Below are 18,145 nucleotides of genomic sequence, written 5' to 3' on the forward strand. Positions count from 1 at the left end.
TGGTCCTCACCCAGAGTAGGTGAAAAGTAAGAGGGTGTGTGCGGTGACAGTCCCCTCCCTGCCCAGGGAAGTAACCACAGTCAGCTTTGTGTGCGAAGGGCCAGGGACCAGGCTGCCAGCGTGGCTTCCCCCAGCTCCGCGAGCCCCCAGGAGCAAGTCGGGGAGCTCACACACTTCAGCTTCACGGCGGCTCCCCCACTCCATCGCCGTGAACCCCACCATCTGAAGGGATCTCGAACGCACAGGCTTTCCCGTGACAGTGTGTGAAGTGAGGCCACTTCCACAGCTCCATCGACTAATATTTCTGATATAAAGCCTTGTTAAAATTAATTCCAGTCTGAAACTTGATGAATTCTCAGTCATGGAATTAACAGGTTTCAAATGGAAAAAAAAAATTGGCTTGATTAAAAAATAAATGTTTGTGCCGGAAGTTTGGAGCCCGTCCCTAACAAACCGAATGTGTGGTTCTTTTTCATCTCAGAGGGTCTGTTTGCCTCTTTGTCTTTACGGGGGGAAAGTACATGTTCACACCAGAAATGCACAGACCACTAGCCATGACCCACCGGCAGCGGTCTCTCACGAGCTGTCAGTCCTTTAGTCTTTTATGCCTAAGGCCTGCTTTCGGTCCACGTGAAGAATAAGGTGCCACCTGGCTCCAAGGGGGACTCTGACCCTGGTACAAAGCAGGTCACGCACGTGCTGCCACGTGTGGAGCACGTGGTACCCGGAGGGCAGCCTCCTTCCAGCCAGCACACCCACGCGATTTCCTCTCATCGTCCTAGGTCTTCCTCTGAATGTACGTCAAGTAAACCATTCAGGACACGGTGTGTGTTTCATTTTGTTTTCAGTGGGGTGTCAGACTTCCGCCGCCCATCTCTGTCCTCTGAGTAACAGCACGGAGCTCCACATCATTGGATATTAGACATCTGTGGTTTGACACCTTGAAGGCTCAGCCACTCCTGGGTGTGTTGGGTTAACACGGCAAGAAGAGAACAAGAGGCTCTTTATTTGGAGTCCGGGGATTCTGCTCCCAGTTAACGAGGAGACTTCTAACAGCGAAGAACGAGCTAGGCTTCCTTAGTTTTGCTGGTTTAAGCATCGCACGTGGGGGCATCGTAAACACTTGGCTCTTTTCATGCCCGGCTTCAGTGTTGAATAACACCCAGAACGCAGCACGACCAGCCCCTTTCCATCCCCAGATCTCAATAGGTTTAGCTGTAAGAATCGAAAACCGAGGAACCATGTTTTTTGGGTGTGTGTGCGGTTCAAGAGAAACTTGCGTTCCCGGATTCATTTAAGTAGGAACAGTAATGCAGAAAAGCTGGATTTTATCAATAGTTTTTGTTTCAAAAAAAAGAAGTCCACACCCAGGTGTCCCTGTAGTGCCAGAGCTGCCGAATAATCCGTCACACCATCCTCCAGCTGTGGGACCCAGTAGCGCGCCCCTGTCTGCCCCATCAGGCCTCTGGCAGCCGGCCGGGCTCGGGATCCAGCAGGGTGAGGTCACCGCGGGAAGGGCAGATGTGCCGGGAGGGGGAAGCCCGTTCCCCTGCTTTAAACCACAAATGTCTTTTGATAACTAGTAGAATTGGCAAGCAGAATGATTGAAAACATGTGAGAGGTAACTGGATCTACGTTGCAAGTAGTACATATTTGAAAAGTTTTCCCCAATGTAAAAGTTACTCTTTAAGAGCCTTAAACTAATAAAAACAAGGAAATTCCATGTTACGGCTGCCACTCGGCCTTTCCATTTTTATTCCAGCAGTCAGATTTGACAGGTCCGCTGCCGATTGGCTCTGGGACCCCCGTGAGCATGTAAATCAGGGGGGACGGGGGCAGAAGCTGGCAGCAGCCAGGGTGGAGAGAGTCCCCACCGCCTTTCAGTGCCAGGCTTGTAATTCCATTTTAGTATATCCTATTTTCCCTTCTTGCGGCGGCTTCCTGTATTACTTTATTGACTGAAGCCAATTCAGGATTCTTTTAGAGACGTTTCTGGTTCCTTTCCTTTTTCTTGATCTCACAGCAGATTTTACGGGGTGGCAAACTCCCTCGCCCCGTGGCTGCTTTTCTGAACCGCGTGACCAGCTCTCAGCCTCTCCTCGCTCACATCCATTCTCCCCGTCGCCGCCAGCGTGATCTTTCTAAAGCACAGTAGCCTGGAGTCAGCCACACGTGGGTTCAGCACAGAGTCAGATGCACGTTCAGGGCTCCGATGAGGCGCCCCCGCGCTGTCCCTAGATCCACTTCCTGCCTGCCTTAGTGACCCCGCAAATAACAAGTTGCTCTGGTCTCGAGACCCCACTGTCTTGTTTCTTTCACCAGTAAGCTGAGGGAACTGCCCCCATCCCCGGGGTAGGGGAGGGGGGCGGACGACAGAAAAGGGAGGCTGGGGGATTTGAAGAACCGTGTCACCAGTTCCACCGTTAGGACGTCATCACAGAGCTTTAGAAGAGGCAGGAACCCCAGGGTGTCCCCCTTTGTGCCCTCAGAGCCCACCGTCCCCACGTCAGCCCCAAGCCTGGTGCGCTTCCAAGAGCGTCCTTCTGTAGCGGAGGGAGCAGCGTTAGGTGCAGAAAACATGGCGTTTTACGTCTCCCTCCGTAAATGTGTGATCTCGGTCAGGTCCCCTTCACCTCTGAGCGCCGGTGTCCTCGCTCATTGGTGGAACAGGAGTGATGGCTGTTGTAGGATCACCGTGGCCATGAAAAATGACAAGGGGCGTAGAGCATGAGTTGATAAACTGTAGCTGCAGCGGTTTTTATCATGTCTCTCTGCCCATTCTTTGCCTTCTGGAATCCTCCCAGCTCCCCCCCTCAGTGAAATCACACCCATCCTTTGGGGCCGTCCCCTGCTAACCTTTCCTATGAAGTCTTCCGCGATCTTTTGTTTTCGTATTTGTTTTTGTTTGCTTTTCAAAAATTTTTTGGCCGCGCTGCAGGGCATGTGGGATCTTAGTTCCACGAGCAGGGATTGAACCCGTGCCCCCTGCAGTTGGAAGCATGGAGTGTTAACCACTGGACCGCCAGGGAAGTCCCAAGTCTTCCCCGATCTTCGCTATCAACTCCCAGCTGTCTCAGAACCACTCCTGGCATGTCCCGCCTCACAACGTCTGGCTGTCTTCCTTGGTTGTAAGCTCTGAGCATTGGTGTGGTTTGTTGCCCTTTTGTGCCCTGTCTTGTCCTTCCAGGAGGAGCTCGGGAATGCCCCTGCTGGACGGATGAGTTGACTAAGGGGCCGGATAGGAGGGGAGCAGCGTCCTGGGGCACTTGGGCCGAATGGCTGTTCTAGGGGAGGGAAGCTTTTGGTTTCCTTTGGCCCTCGTTTCACACAGGTGTGCACGCTTGATCCCACCGTCTCTGAAACCAGTCCCATCCTTTCTTCTGAGAGTCTTTGGGATGCAAGCGGAGTCTTCATGGTTAGTCCATGATTCATTGGACCTCCCCAGTTCAGGGCTTCCTGCTGCAGCCGTGCATAACAAACCTTTGCTAGTGGCGATTATGTGCAGTTTCTTTAGCATAATACAGGTGTCTAGAAATCCAGTGAGACCCGTTGAGCGGACACTTAGGGATGGAGTTCTATAGCTAGGAGTAAAGCAGGAAATCCTCTTTTGTCTCAGTTCTTGCTGAAAATCTTGACAGGATCAATATATGGCTGTGCGTTCCAGGATTAGGAAGTAGAGGATGCGGGACACGACTGATTGCTTTTGTTTTTGATGATTGACGAGTTTGATTCTCATTTTGGATCTATGGCAATATTTCCTTTATGTTTACGTTAGCCTGGCAGGATCAAGTGTTTGCTGGCATAGAAGACAGTGGCTGCTGCTTGTACAGTACTGCCTGCGGCTTCCTGCCTGTGATGGGATGATGTGGTCAGAGGAAGAGCCAGAGAGTGTGACGAAGGCCGCTTGGCCAGCATTGCTTCGGATGCTGCGTGGGCAGCGCCCTGGGGTCCCCGCCTCTGACTGATATTGCCGAGGAGGCCACGGGGTGAGAGGTGTCCTTTTATAAATCACACTCTACTGGGAGCTGCCTTTTGACCCCAGAGCAGATCAGGACCACCTCCTCCCCGCTGCTCCTCAAGAAATCACACAGAAAACCAAGAACAGAGGGTATAGGGAAATGTCATTCCTGGGCCAAAACAAGTGGCGTCATTTTACTGAGCTCAGAACTCTTCTGGGTGTCTGTGTAGTTAAGAAATAACACCCAGAGTTAGGGGAAAACAGGTGATGAGACCCTGAACTTGGAGGGGTCACAGAGAGGTTGGGAACGCTTTGTAATTGGCATTGGTTTTCTGCCTCAAGAACTAGCCCCCCTTCTATGTGTACACACACAACCTCCCCCCACCCCCAGCCCTCGTGGGGCGCTCAGGAGGCCGTGGGTCACCTGTCCACACCGGGCAACAGCTTGCACTGGCTGAGGGCTCTGGATGCGAGTATCTGAACCCATTCCAGAGTCAGTAGTAGTTTGCCGTAATTGTGCTGGTCAATTGTGTGTCCTCATCCTTTCACGTGAGTTTAGAGAGTTAACAATAGCTCTGTAGCTGGCTCGATAAAGTCTGAGTTAAAGTGCCCCTCCAGGGACTTCCCTGGTGGCGCAGTGGATAGGACTCTGCGCTCCCAGTGCAGGGGGCCCGGGTTCGATCCCTGGTCAGGGAACTAGATCCCACATGCATGCCACAACTAAGGAGCCCATGTGCAGCAACTAAGGAGCTGGCAAGCCGCAACTAAGACCTGATGCAACCAAATAAATAAATATTAAAATAAATGAAGTGCCCCTCCAGCTTTTTCTTAGAAAGCTCCCCGGACAGGGTAGAGTGGGCAGACTGGAACGGTACTTCCAGGGCAGCTCCCGGAGCAGCCCTTTTTTTCTTCCCGGGTGTCCCTCTAGCATAGCCAGAGGTGGAACTCTTTGAGGATTGAAACGGCCCCTTTAAGATCACACCGCTGCTCTCGGCACTGGGAGCCCTCACGTGATGTCACCTGTTGCTGCCCAGCACCCCGGTTCCCTGATAGTGGCCAGCAGCCCTGGTGCCAGGAGAGCGTGAAGGAATCACGTGCGACATTCACTTTGCCACACGAGTGTCACTGTGCCGGGCTGTCTGGCGGGCAGCGGTTCTCCATTGCCATCCAGCCAGTGGCAGGATGTTGTAAACCTTGCTCGCTTGAAAATTAACGCAAAACTGAAATCAAAGCTGGCTCAGAGGTGGCATCTCTTGGCCTGAAATGAGCTGTTCAGATGAACCTGCTCAGCGTCGTTGGTAGATGTCTGTTAGGGGGTTGGTTGCCCCCAGGAGCCACTTGGCAGCTTTCAACCTTTGCTTACAAACTCCAGGCGAAAACATTCTGAGAGCTTTCTGGAGTTCTTATTTGCTAATTAAAATGTGAGAAGGGAACACAGCTACAGGTAGAGTGCTAGTGCAAGCCACGGCTGTGATTTTAAAAAAACCAAGCCTGACAGTTCCAGAATGAAGTTATTAGCACTTCACCTGTAACTGTGATAGCTTTTAACTTTCATGCTCTGTCTCTTAAGCCCCCCTCCACCCCCGTAGTGTATAAAAAAGGGAGCTAAGTGAGGAAATTGTAGGATACTTTATCCTCGCAGGAGATAAGAAGAACTACCATTTCTGTGGAAGTTCTTTAACTTGCAAGAGTTTTTCTTATTCTTTATGTCATGCAGTTTTCCAACAACCCTTCGAGCCAGGGTAGGTGGCATATCTTACAGATGCGGAAACCAAGGCTCAGGGCATCCTGGTGGCCTGTCCAGATTCTTGTAGGCAGGATGGAGCGGGCTCTTCCTGAAACTCTGCTGCTTGCTTCCTAGACTTCACTAACGGTGGGAGAGACGGGGCTATGTGAAAAATCACCTGATATTGGGCCCCAGGTCTTCTACCACCTTCAGAATAATTAAAGAACATGTCCTCTGCTCCTGGAAATCACTTTCAGCTGATTGCCCACTGAGCCCAGCTATGTATTCCTAGTAACCCCCAAAGCGCGTCTTTCCTTGCACACACACTGGGTTTGATTCACAGCCTGCGTCTGCGCCGGCAGATGTTTGTGGCCGGGGCAGCCCCGGCAGAGAGCGAGTGAGCTGCAGGGCGGTGGATGGCTTTGCCGCCAAGTGTTTTCCCAGAGAAGTGGAAGGGAACCTTTGCCAGAGTGGCTGGTGCCCTAACAAATTGATTCCTGCCAAACAATAGAAATAAATATTTTCAACAGACAGAAATTTTGGCTCTTAAAGTATTCAAATTAAAGGCTTATTTCTGAAACAAATACTTTAGGAGGAAAACATTTACCAGCATAGATGAGATTGGAATCACTCCTTTTGGCAGTGGCGTAATTATTTTTGAGACTAAAACACGTTTTTCCTGCTCCTGCCTCATTTTTAGCCCATGGCCTTGCCTCCTGTTTCCTAGAGAAAGTCAAGTGCGTTAAGCCGGAGCTTGGGAAAGAGGCACTGCTGGGGTTTACCTCAAGGAGCTTCGGCTTGCATGGAGTTAGTTACCCAGAGCTGGATTCAGATCTCATTTCCAACCACTTCGTGGTGTGATTTGGGCAAAGCCCGGTCATCTGATCATCAGTTTACTCAGTTTGTGAAATGGGGCAGCAGTCTCTGCTTTGTAGCAGTTAATAATGTTACCCTCAGAACCTGGGGAGTCCTTCTAGACTGTCGCTGTCCAGCAGAACTTCCCACATTGATGGAACGGTCTGTGTCTGTGCCATTGAATACAGTTGTCAGTAGCCCTCAACGTGCGGCTACTGCGACTGAGGAATTTGTAATTTAATTTCGATTCACACGTGGCTAGTGGCCACTGTTTTGGAGGATGCCTTCCCCATTCGTCCGCTTCACTCCACTAATTGGCCCCTGGTTCCAATTCATTGGTTGGCAGCTCAGCCCACTGGAGATCTCTCGAGTCTCTCTCTCTCCATTGTGAATCCGGGAGTTTAGGCGGCTCTGTTCTCTCTGACGTCCGTCTCCTGTCCTGCAGCCAGACCAGTGGGCCAGTTGCACTGAGCTCGGCAGGGAAATGAACGCTTTAGCCAAAGACCTCCCCACCCCGCAGCCAGGTCAGCCTTCGTGGGCATTTCACATTGTAACAAGATTCCACTTCGTTTTGGAATTTGTCTCATAATGTATAGTAAGCATAAGAAGATTGAGAAAAAGACACGGAGTCAAGGGCCTCTTCCCTGGGCATTTGTTAGCAAGTACGTCGCGTCCGCGCCCGGCCTTGGTCTCCTCATCTGTGACATGGGATTAGCCAAGCTCCTGTGGCTGCCTCTTCCCCAAGTGGGCTGAGGCCCACGGGACGGGGAGTGACAGCGGCCACCTCAGGAGGGGATGGCAGAGGCTGTGACCTGGGGGACAAGCAGAAGAAAAGAGACTCACCCAGGAACAAGACGGCCAGGGGAGAAGGTGATAGCCCAGGAAAAAGAGACAACCAGACAGCAAGGACCAACCCTAGTGGCACCTTGGGGTGGGGGTGGAGGGTGGGGCATGAAAGGCTTTTGGGCTCCTTGGAGAAGTTTAAGATCAGAGAGGGAGAGCACTCCCGCCATTTGGAGCCGTGTGTGCCTGAAAGGCTGAGGCTGCCAAGGCAGAATTTCGTTTTGCTTTGCCATGTGGCCAAAGAACAGTAGAGAATGCAACTTACGCAACAGACACTGTTGTAGTTCAGAGCCGGGCAGACGACAGCAGTTTCATTCGTTTTGATTAGTAACAGAATCCTGTTAGTTAGGGTTAAAAGGCGTCCTTCCCTCTCCCTGCACCGGTCCCGGGCCACAGCGACCCAGGCCTCTGATCGCCTGTGTTTCATTATGCATCACCGAGATGCCGTCTCTCACATCTCATTCTTTAAATGAGAGTCTGTCAAGTATTACATGTAGTGCAATGCTGGTTAGATACATCTGGCATTTTTGTCTCTGCGTCGTGGGTTTCCGACGGGGTGAAAAACAATAAGAAACAAAACCTTGTTCTCTCTTGAAATTTCTCTGTGCCGAGGAATTCACAGAAAGGCTCGTAGCTTTTGTTAGGATGATTTATTTATTTTTGTTCTATTTTAGTTTCTGAATAGGTAACGCATTCACTCGATCCAAAATCAGAGTTCCATTTAAAAACGTAAGAACTCTGCCCCCCACCTCTGTGCCAGCCCGCCTTTAGATGGAAAGACCTCAGGCAGTAAGTGTATGTTGGAGTGAATTGTTTCACTTGAATTTCTTAGACTGGGAATTAATATCAAGTCATCTCCCAGAATCCAGAAATATCAAGTACCTACTAGATGTATGGTACATACTTGACACACAATAACCTTTTCTTCAGAGTTAAAGGAACATGAGAAAACGATCTTTATTTCAGGTGGGCTCCAACGTTCTCACTCGTACCAGGCATTTCATCTTATTTAATCCTCACAGCAGCTCTGTGTGTATCAGCGTTCCCCTTTTAGGTTAGAGGGCTGGCTTGGTCCAGAGCTAAAAGGTGGTGGGAGTCTGTATGCAGACTGGCCTCTGCGCCGCCCTGCCAGCTTCCCCACCCTCCCACCCAGTTGCTAGTCCCTGGCCGTTCTCTCTGCTTTCCCTGGGCACAGGGAACCCCACTGTGCTCTGTGAGACCCCGCCAAGAGGTTACCTTCTGTTCATTCGACTCTAAACTCCAAGACGGGAGAAGATAGCTAACTACACCATGCAGGTTTCCGCAAGGGTTGAAACGGTGTTTTTGATTAAGCCCCCAGACAACTAGAAACTTCAACTGTAGGCAGTCCCTTGCGTGTTCCCTGAGAACCTCAGGGTGTGATTAACCCAGAGAGCTCGCCTCCTGTCCGCCCAGCGCACCCGCGTGTGCTGCCCGCCTGCTGCGTGCTGGACTCTGTGCTGGGTGCCCCCAGGAGCTGTGCATTCCCTGCGTGAGGGCCTCCTCCTGGGATCTCCCTCTTGGGGAAGCAGACATGGGCCCTGCCAACAGGCCTGGAGGAGCCGCAACAGCGAGCCCTCCACGTCTGCTTTGCTGCTCCCTATTTTACCCAAAGCACTGTTGGCACGGACTCTTCCTGTCCCTGTTTTTCCTGTTTCCTGTTCTCACGGTGGAGCTGTGATGACAGTGGCTTCCTCGGCTGCAGGGAGACCTTGCCCCGGCGCCTTCAGCAGAGCTGAGCCCCTCGTAGCCAGATGATCCTAATTCTTAGAAAAATGGTACCATCCAAGGAACCACCCACGGTCCTTTGAAGCTGAGCTGGAGGAGGCTGTGGGTCTCCTCCAGGCGCCCCTGCCCTCCCTCCTCATCCCTTCTTGCCTTCAAGAAGGTGCCGCTGTCAACTTGTCCCCTTCCTCCACAGCCTCTTGAACTGTTCTAGACTGTTCTCTTTCATTCAAGGGTCAGTGCTTGGGCCGACCTTTTTCTGGCAGCCTCTCTCTTTCCGACTGGAAGCCTTGCTGTCTGCAGTTCTTAAATTTGTGCCCTCCCCCTCTGTTGGTCCCTCTGTCCGGTGTGCATCCTTGCCCACCCCAGAATTCTCTCAAAGGTGCTATTATTTTCTTGAAGCTGTTTCTGATTTTTTTTCCCCAAACAGAAGTAACCTCTCTTCCTTTGAACCCTTTTGCACTTACTCTGAACTTCTGTTGGAGCATTTAGTTTATTTTGTGATTCTTTTAATTTTTCCTTGTTTTTTTTTTTTTTGTTTTGTTTTTAGCTTACGCTTTCTTTTGGCAGATTCTGACTACAGTAGTCCCTCGGTATCCATGGGGATTTGCTCAAGTCCCTTAAATAATATGGCATAGTATTTGCATATAATCTAAGTACGCCCTCCCGTATACTTTAAACCCTCTCTAGATTATTTATACTACCTTACACAATGTAAATGCTGTGTAAATAGTTGCGGGATTGTGGTGAATTCTAGTTTTGCTTTTGGGAACTTTCTGGAAATTTTTTTCCTCGAATATTTTCAGCCCCTGGTGGATTGGATCCCTGGATGCAGTGCCCACAGGTACGGAGGGCCGACCACGATGTGCCCCAGCACCAGGTGAAGTGGGCAAAAACACTTCTTCCCAGAGCTTACAGCCTGTGGGGCGCCCAGAGTTAAACAGGCACCCAGGCCAGTACGGAATTGCAGACAGGCACAGTTTAGGGAGTCGGGTGCACACCTTCTGGGGCGGGAGGGGCATGAGGGGCAGGGGAAGCAGTGTTTGAGCAGAGATCTGACAGGTTCCATGAGAGAGAGAAGGGAAGGTCTTCCAAGCAGAGGGAAGAGCCTGTGCTGAGGGCCTGAGGTGAGTGAGGGGCCTGGTGGGCCCTGGTGGTCTCACCCAGACCCCCTGGGAAGCCCCTGAAGGCTTTTGAGCAGGGATGACAAGCCCCCTTTCCTGCAGGGTGCGTGTGTGTGTCCTGGTGACCTTATAGCTGTGTGGCGATTCACACCCATGAGGGGGCAAGGGCGCCTTGGTCTGGCATCGAGGGACCCTCGTTGCAGCCCCCTGTACACACGCCAGCACCTCCTGCCATCCCGCCTTCGGTTGCTCTGCTTTTCTCCGTTTGTTCCCCTTTCCTGCACCGCCTGCCTTCTGTTGAGATTCTCCTGGGCCGCGTCCAGGTCCATCTGATTCTGTAGGACTGTGGCTTCCTGGGTGGGGATGCTGACTGCTGGCCTGCAGCCTGACATCACGTGACAGAACACTGTAGCCGGAATTCAGATCCTTGTATCGCCCGGTGGTGAATCAAAGACTGTGAGTGGGAAGGTGATGGGTAAGAATTAAGTGTCTGAAGGAACACTTGGGAGATATGGGGTCAGACTTGGTTCCCTGCCTAAACTTATAAAATAAGTGAGAACATTAACGTTTCCCTAGGGAATTCTGCAAGGTTCTCCTTGAAACAGAGACCATCATCTGTCCACACACCCGGGAGCAGGACAAAACGCACTTCCTGCAGGACCACGTGAGGGCTCTGCTGGGAATGAGGCATTCATAGGCTCTTATCAGTCCTTCAAAGCCCACGTGTCATTATAGGGGAAAAAATGAGATTTTAAAAGATAAATGTTTACTTTTTAGGAGTGGTCATTACATTTACGTGTACAGAATCCATAAGATACAAAAGGGTAGACAGTGAAAGGACCTCCCACCCCCCCCCCCCCGGCCCCCCGCCCATTCAGTTTCCTCCCCAGTATGAGGAATGGCACCAGGATCTTGAACCTGGGGAGCCTTCCAGAGCGATCTCGTGTATGAGCACAGTGTGTGTGTGCGCGCGCATGCTCACAGTGGGTGTCCTGGTCAGTGTCTGTGACTTCTAACTGAACACAGTGTGTCCATTCTAGCCCCAGCCCCCTCTCAGCAGCCCTTTCACCACTTCTGTGCCCAAGCCAGCCTCCCCGGGGGGACCTGACCTGGGTCCTGCTCCATCTAAGCCCCCTTTCATGGTCTCTGACAGCAGCACTCACAACCGGAAGTTGTACCGGGGATTCGGTGAGCCCAGACGAGGAGGAAGAGGTGCAGGGTGACCGGCGGACGCAGGCCGGCCCGTACACAGGCCCCAGCCGAGATGGGTGTCCTTCACGAAAACCTGGAGCCCCTTCTTGCTGGCAGTGTGTCCTGCCTTATCTAACCTCTGCCTGCTTTCGTTCCACCAGCCTGGTCCCCTCTGTCTTGTCGCTCTTCCACGCCTGCCTAGTTTCCTCGGCTGGACTGTGGGTACCTGGAGGTCAGGGTCAACTTCCAATTCACCTGTGCATCCCTGGAGCCCCCCTGGCTGAGTTGGGGATACTGGTGGCAGAATGCATTCTAGCCTGAGGTCAAGCGTGTGGCTCTGATGGGACAGAAAAACTCCCCTCGATGGAGCGCTCACCATGCCTCAAGGTGGACATGCATTGCCTTAGTTATCTCCCCAAACCACACAGGTTATAAAAGGGGTGGGGCCTGGAATCCAAACCAGGGTTCTCTAAGGGTCTCCAGATGTTCCGTGTAGGAGGCCAGGGAGGGGGTGACGGAAGGAGGCAGGTGGGTGGCCTTGGGCCTTTCACCCCTTTCTAGTCAGAGTAGCTTCCATTTGTCCAGCGATTCCATTGCAGGAAACGAAACAGAAAATGTTCCAAGGCCTTCTTCATGCAGAAACCATGGCTGGCCTTCCCCTTTCTGCACAGGTGCTCTCTCTGCATTTTCCCTAATAAAGCCACTTTAAATTCTTATATAGGATTTGCCGTTAATTAGTTGACAGATAAGCCCTGAAGAAGCCAGGCCTGGCCTGGGGGCCTCAGGGAGAGAGGATCTCCCGTAAAGTGTGGCAGCATTGCAGACACACACACACACACACACACACACACACACACAGAGACACACACACACACACACACAGACACACACACACACACACACACAGACACACACACACACACACACACACACACACACACACACACACACACACGCGTTTAAAACCAGCAGCTAACCACTCACTTTAAAGGCGAGGGGTTCCAAACTGATCGTTGACTTTATTAAGAGACATGTTGTTTTCTTTGGGAGACGCTTCCCCCAAAGTTCCTTTTAAATGGGCAGCTGCATGGTCGCTTTTTACTTGTGTGTGTGTTTAGTGAGCCTTTAATACTCGGCTGAGAGGCTGGGGTTCAGGCAGAGAGAAGCTTCCAGTGTTGGGAGCTCTGCCCTCTGAGGATCTGTCAGAAATGGAGAGGAAGCATCGCAGAAATCAAAGCCAGTGAGGAAAACAGGATTGCAGCGTCCACAGCTCTTGGGGGCAGCTCCCCAGTTTCATGGGGTGAGGTGTCCAAAGCCAGAGGTCTTTCCCTGGACCTTGTCACCTCCTGACATCAGTCATCCCATGACGACTTTGAAAGAAAACCCCAGAGTTTCTGCAGCCAGGTGCCGTCCTTGCAAGATGCTTTGTCATTACCATTTCTAGCTCTTTCGGCCTAGTTGGAAATGCCCCCTGTTCAGAGCCCATGGGTCACCTGGGACCTGGTCGCCAGGTGTTTCCGGCGGGAGGACAGTTGTGAACAGTTCAGAGAGTGGGAAGGTTGGGGCTTGACTTGAGTGGTGTTTTCGACCAGTAGGCCACCTCCTACTCGTCTGTAAGCCCTGAGACTGGCCAGCGTGCAGCACGTTGTGCAAGAAACAGCTGTTGTTTTGACAAAGGACGCACTTGCCTCACTTTTTGAATCACCAGAGTGAGTCAGGGGTCATCTATCCCAGGCCTCTGTCCCTGGGCAGGTGGACACGGAGACCACGCACACGCATATATGGGGACACAGCATGTGAAATATGTTTGTGTAACTATACGCGTGTGCGTTTTGGTCACATTAGCAGTTTTTAAATATGTATAAAATTAATATATATTGCGACTTTTCCAATCAGGTAATTCATATACATGGCAGAATAGCCAAAAGATACCTGGAGAGCAAGTCCCCTCCCCCCGGGCCTCCTCAGAGCCAAGCACAGTTTCAAGTTTCTCCATCTTTCTAGAGACAAGCAGAGCATATGCAAACATGTGTATAGATACTCTTTTAAGCAATGTAGCATTGGTTTGCACTTTGCTTTTTTTTTGCTTAAATATATCTTGAGTATCATCCCATCTCATATTGTGTGTATGTAGGATTGCATTTTTGCAAAATAATTCTTGAGTGGATATGCCGATACACTATGTGCTATTGCTGGACACTGAGGTTGGTTCTACGCTTTTTTTTGTTTGTTTGGGTTTTTTTTGTTCTTTGTTTTTAAATACATTTCATTTATTTATTTGTTTATTTAGGCTGCGTTGGGTCGTCGTTGCTGCGCGTGGGCTTTCTCTAGTTGTGGTGAGCGGGGGCTACTCTTCGTTGCGGTGCGGAGCGGGGGCTACTCTTGTTGCAGAGCACGGGCTCCAGGTGCGTGGGCTCAGTAGTTGTTGCTCAAGGGCTCTAGAGCACAGGCTCAGTAGTTGTGGCGCATGGGCTTAGTTGCTCCGCGGCATGTGGGATCTTCCCGGACCAGGGCTCGAACCCGTGGCGGGCAGATTCTTAACCACTGCACCACCAGGGACATCCCCTTTGTGAATTTTTAATGCCTTTCAGATGTGGGGCCTCTCTGTGCTCCTTGTTACATGTGACCAGTGACTCAGGGGCTGAGATTCTGTATTTTAGACCCCCACTGCCACTCCCCCGAAACATTCAGTTCCCTTGTTAACGGATCATTATATGTGACATTTGGAGGATAGACTGGCTGGGTAGATAATAAAACAGTATTTGGCTTATGTTTCATAGCCATCTCCTGCCTTTGTGTTGTCCCCAGAGCCTTAGAAAGCCTTGATGTCCTCCAGGACTGAGACTGTGAGCCTTGAACCTGAGCAGCCAGACCCAGCGTGGCAGAGGCTCATGCTCGGTGGGTGGCGGCACCCGGTGCACTTCCGAGAGCCCTGTTGGTTTCTCACTCGGGCCTGCGTATGTCTGCACACATGGCGAAGGGGGTGTGGCATGCCCCCCGCGGCCCCCCACCACCTGGGTCCCTGCCTGCCATTAGCAGGTCACCTCGGGCGCCCTGGCCCTGCTACCCCGCGATAGGGGTGGGTCAGTTTCCCTTCCATCAAGCGACCTGTGCCAGGTTCAGCCGTCCGCAGTCAGGCTTTCTGATGGATCTGCCCACGGAACCCCTTGATGCCGGGCTGGGACAGACCTCAGAGTGAGAGGTGGGGGGACCGAGGGGCCCAGGGAGGCCCACAGACCGTGTGCTCTTCGACATCTCCTGCAGTGCTACCCCCACGGTCCCCGAGTTCTTCCCACTAGGTCTGGGACCCTGCAGTCGGCCGTGTGCCTCCAGCATCCAGCACCTGTCGGCAGAAGTCACCAGACACCCTCTGATTAAGGGACCCCTCCCCCGCCGCCCCCCCACCCCCACCCCGCCCCAGGCAGTAGGGTCTTCACTGAAAGCTCTTTGTTTTTCTCTAAGTTTTCTGCATCTGTGTGTGATTGGAACCAAACATCAACTTTACTTTTTTTGTCGTATTTCAATATTGGCTTTTTACCCCCTTTCTTGAAATCTCCTTTTATAACTTCTGCTGCTGCTGCTTAAATATAGATGTCTAAGTCCTCCTCCTTACCAGATTGTTTATATTTTTGAGAAGCCTTCTGCTTATCTGCGATTGCTCTCTCCTCTGTCTCCATCCCCACGCTGCCACATTGGTTTCAGTTGCTCTTTTTTTCCCCCCCTGCCTTCACTTGACTGGGATGTGTTTCAAATGTGGTCTATCAAAATGTGCAGTGTTTCCCTCTTTTCTGCAGTAGCTTTGACATCTGTTCTTGAATCCGAGCCCACGTTATTCTTTTGGACTTGCTTGCCCAAGAATTGCCGCAATGCCAGAAGCGCGGAGGGAGGGAGAGAGTGCGGTGTGGTGGCATCTCCCCCACCCCCTTGTTCCTCCCCCCAACCCCCCACCCCTTTAAAAACTCTCTGCCATTTCCAAGTTGACAGCACCCTAGATGTTTGTTCCAGCACTCCGCCGCCCCGTCTGGCAGCGGCCCACCCTGTAGCGGAACGAACGAAGTGCTCAGCAGCAGGGTTCGCAGACGCCTTTGGTTACTTCCGCCAAAAAGGAAGCCGGGTGGGTGGAGGGTGGGCGTAGAAGGCCTCTTGGCTTCCTGGATGTCTGTGCATGGATCTTCAGCTTGGAGTTTCCTCGCCTCCCTTAGCTCTGCTGGGCCTCGGGGCGACGGGCTGTACCACTGAGAAGCCACTTGGAGCCGCCGCTCGCATCCTAAGCAGAATGTGCCCGTGTGTGTCTTCAGTAGCCAAAGCCACCCAGCACGAGAATGCGACTCTCGCGGTGGCTTCGGGAATGTGTCCTTGCACTCCTGCTGTCCGCCCAGGACACCACCCTCCTGGGCCCATCTGCCGCAGGCTTGTTTCAAACGGAGCCTCTTGGCTTCTCCTCCCAGAGCTTCCAACGCTAGGACCCAGGTTCTCTGACGCTCCGCGTGCCGGTTTGTTGTGTGCGACAGGGGCCCACCCGCTCCTGTTGGTTCTCAGAGGCTCAGGGGCAAGTCTAGGGGTTGGGAGATAACACCGTTCCCAGGTGCCTCGCTTCCCAAGTTGACCCGGCGCTGGAGATCCTTATTCTTGGGACTTGCCTCTTAAGGTCCCTTTTGAAAACAACTGACAGGTCCTGAGCATGATGTCTGGCCTCTAGTAAGCCCACAATAAGTATCTGTTGAACAAAAGCAAATCAGATGTGACTACAGAAGCTGCCAGGCCCAGAGAGTCAGACAGGATGCCCCGGGGAGCAGCCCGGAGTCAAGCAGCAGGACTGGGGCCCAGAGACGTGGCAGGAAAGACGCTCGTGAAGAGCAGAAGCGAGTGACTCTGGGGAGGGGTGGTGTTTGGGCACTGGGCTGACTCTGGTTTTAGCCAAGAAAAATGCATCTGCGTGTCCTGTCATGGGAGCAGTCACTTGTGGTGCGCCTGTCGATACCCAGCATGTCAAGCCGAGCGGGTTTGGTTTTTTCAAGCCAGTCAGTGCACGGGGGCGGATGGGAGCCTCCTGGTGGTGCCCCGGTCCCTTTCCGCTGGCCCCCAGCCCCTCCTGGGCCACGAGGTGGTGATCCCTGGAGCCACGGGCTCCCCCACCGCCCCGCCACCCGGTGCCCTGGTCGGGTGCAAATGTGCTCTCCTCCCGTACAAAGTGCAATTACAATCTCGCCTTCCCTTCTTGTTTCTCTCCGCAGAGGGAACTCGATGCCACCGCAACAGTATTGGCGAACCGGCAGGATGAAAGCGAGCAGTCGAGAAAGCGGCTCATCGAGCAGAGCCGAGAGTTCAAGAAGAACACCCCGGAGGTGAGCAGCGGCGTCTCCCTCCCCGGCTCTCGGGAGAGGGGGCGTCTTCCCGTCCCAGCGCGCGTTCGGAGGCTGTGTCGTGAGCACTTCATTCCTAGCAGACGGGCCGTCTGCTCCTTCCTTTCGGCTGCCCTTGGCCCCAACAGCGAGCCCCTGTGCGGGCTGGGGACCAGATTAAAGCCCGAGTGAATTCTAGATGCAGACGCTGAACCAGCTGGGGAGCCAGGGGCGGGACCCCAGCCCCACCATGCCGTGTGCTCATGTCTGTAGGCAGGACCTCACCCCGGGTCCTTAGGGAGCGTGAGTACAGGGACAGAGCCGGGTGGCAGGGCCTCAGAGGGGCACCTGCAGGCTGCACGCATCCAAGGATGCAGTGTGCCGACGCTTCTTGCGAAACAGACGTTTCGTCTGGTCTGGCCTTTTACTTGCCTCTGTGTTTCCTGAAATATGCTTTAAAGGGCACTGGAAATGTGCACTTCGTGAGCTCCTGATTTTTCTTTTTTGGAAGTATGTGTTCAGAGGACAGTGTTTAGAGTGGCTGGGGCAGCCTTTTCCTGCCCTATTTTCTTGGTCCCTTGTTCCCTGAGTCCTTATCAAAGGCTTCAGAAGAAATAAAAAGACAGGAGAGTTTTACAGACAGTTGAGCAGACGTGAGGATTGCTTTCCGTGAGCTTCTGCCAGTTGGACCCACAGTGGTGCTTGTGCCAAGGGCTCGTACCCAGCCTCCTGCACCCTCCACTCAGGTGTGAGCACGTGGCGGGTGTTCAGAGCTTCAGCCCTGGCTGCCAGGCCTCCAGATTCTTCCATGGAGAACAAAGGAACAGGCCTGGAAGAAAAGCTGCTTTCTGGGAGGGATGCTTCTAACTTTTATAATAGTCCTGGAAAATGATGTGTGAATTGAATTTGCTTAAAAGTGGACCCATTTTAAGTGCTCCAGAGGAGCTTGCTGTTTAAGGGAGTGTTACTGTGAATCATTTGGGGAAACAAGTAATTAACCCGCTATTTTCAGAATAAGTATTTTAGGAGAAAAAATCGTGGTAGTCCAGTGGAAAGAAATAAGGCTGTAGGGGCAGACCCACCTGAGTTTTAGGTTCATTGCTTACCCCCTCCACCCCACCCTGCCCTGAAACGTGGATCTTCCGTGTTGTATCAGGACCAGACACGCGGGTCAGAGTGATTCAGGCTTGGGGGTTGCCGTCCTCCGTGCCGCTGGGGTTGGGGGTGGACTGCTGGTCTCCACGTTCCACCTCGTCATGTCATGAGCAAAGGCAGGATCAGAGAAGGCAGTCGAGCGACAGGCCACCTTCCTCCTCTTGGGCTGCTCAGAGCAGACCTTCCCGGAGGGTCTCGCCGCGGGGTT

At 52.5% G+C, this 18,145-nt stretch overlaps 1 protein-coding gene across 7 annotated transcripts in view; it reads left to right on the forward strand.

Moving 5' to 3' along the window:
* Nucleotides 1–18,145, forward strand: part of CUX1 (cut like homeobox 1) — a 348,779-nt gene that overhangs the window by 62,741 nt on the left and 267,893 nt on the right. For all 7 annotated transcript variants that reach the window (XM_033839695.2, XM_033839699.2, XM_073791974.1 and 4 more), the window contains exon 2: nt 16,675–16,785. In XM_033839695.2, the coding sequence (XP_033695586.1) occupies nt 16,675–16,785 (111 nt within the window). The remainder of the gene's footprint in view (nt 1–16,674; nt 16,786–18,145) is intronic.

This window comes from Tursiops truncatus, chromosome 15 (genome assembly GCF_011762595.2).
Source record: "Tursiops truncatus isolate mTurTru1 chromosome 15, mTurTru1.mat.Y, whole genome shotgun sequence".
Lineage (NCBI taxonomy): Eukaryota > Metazoa > Chordata > Mammalia > Artiodactyla > Delphinidae > Tursiops > Tursiops truncatus.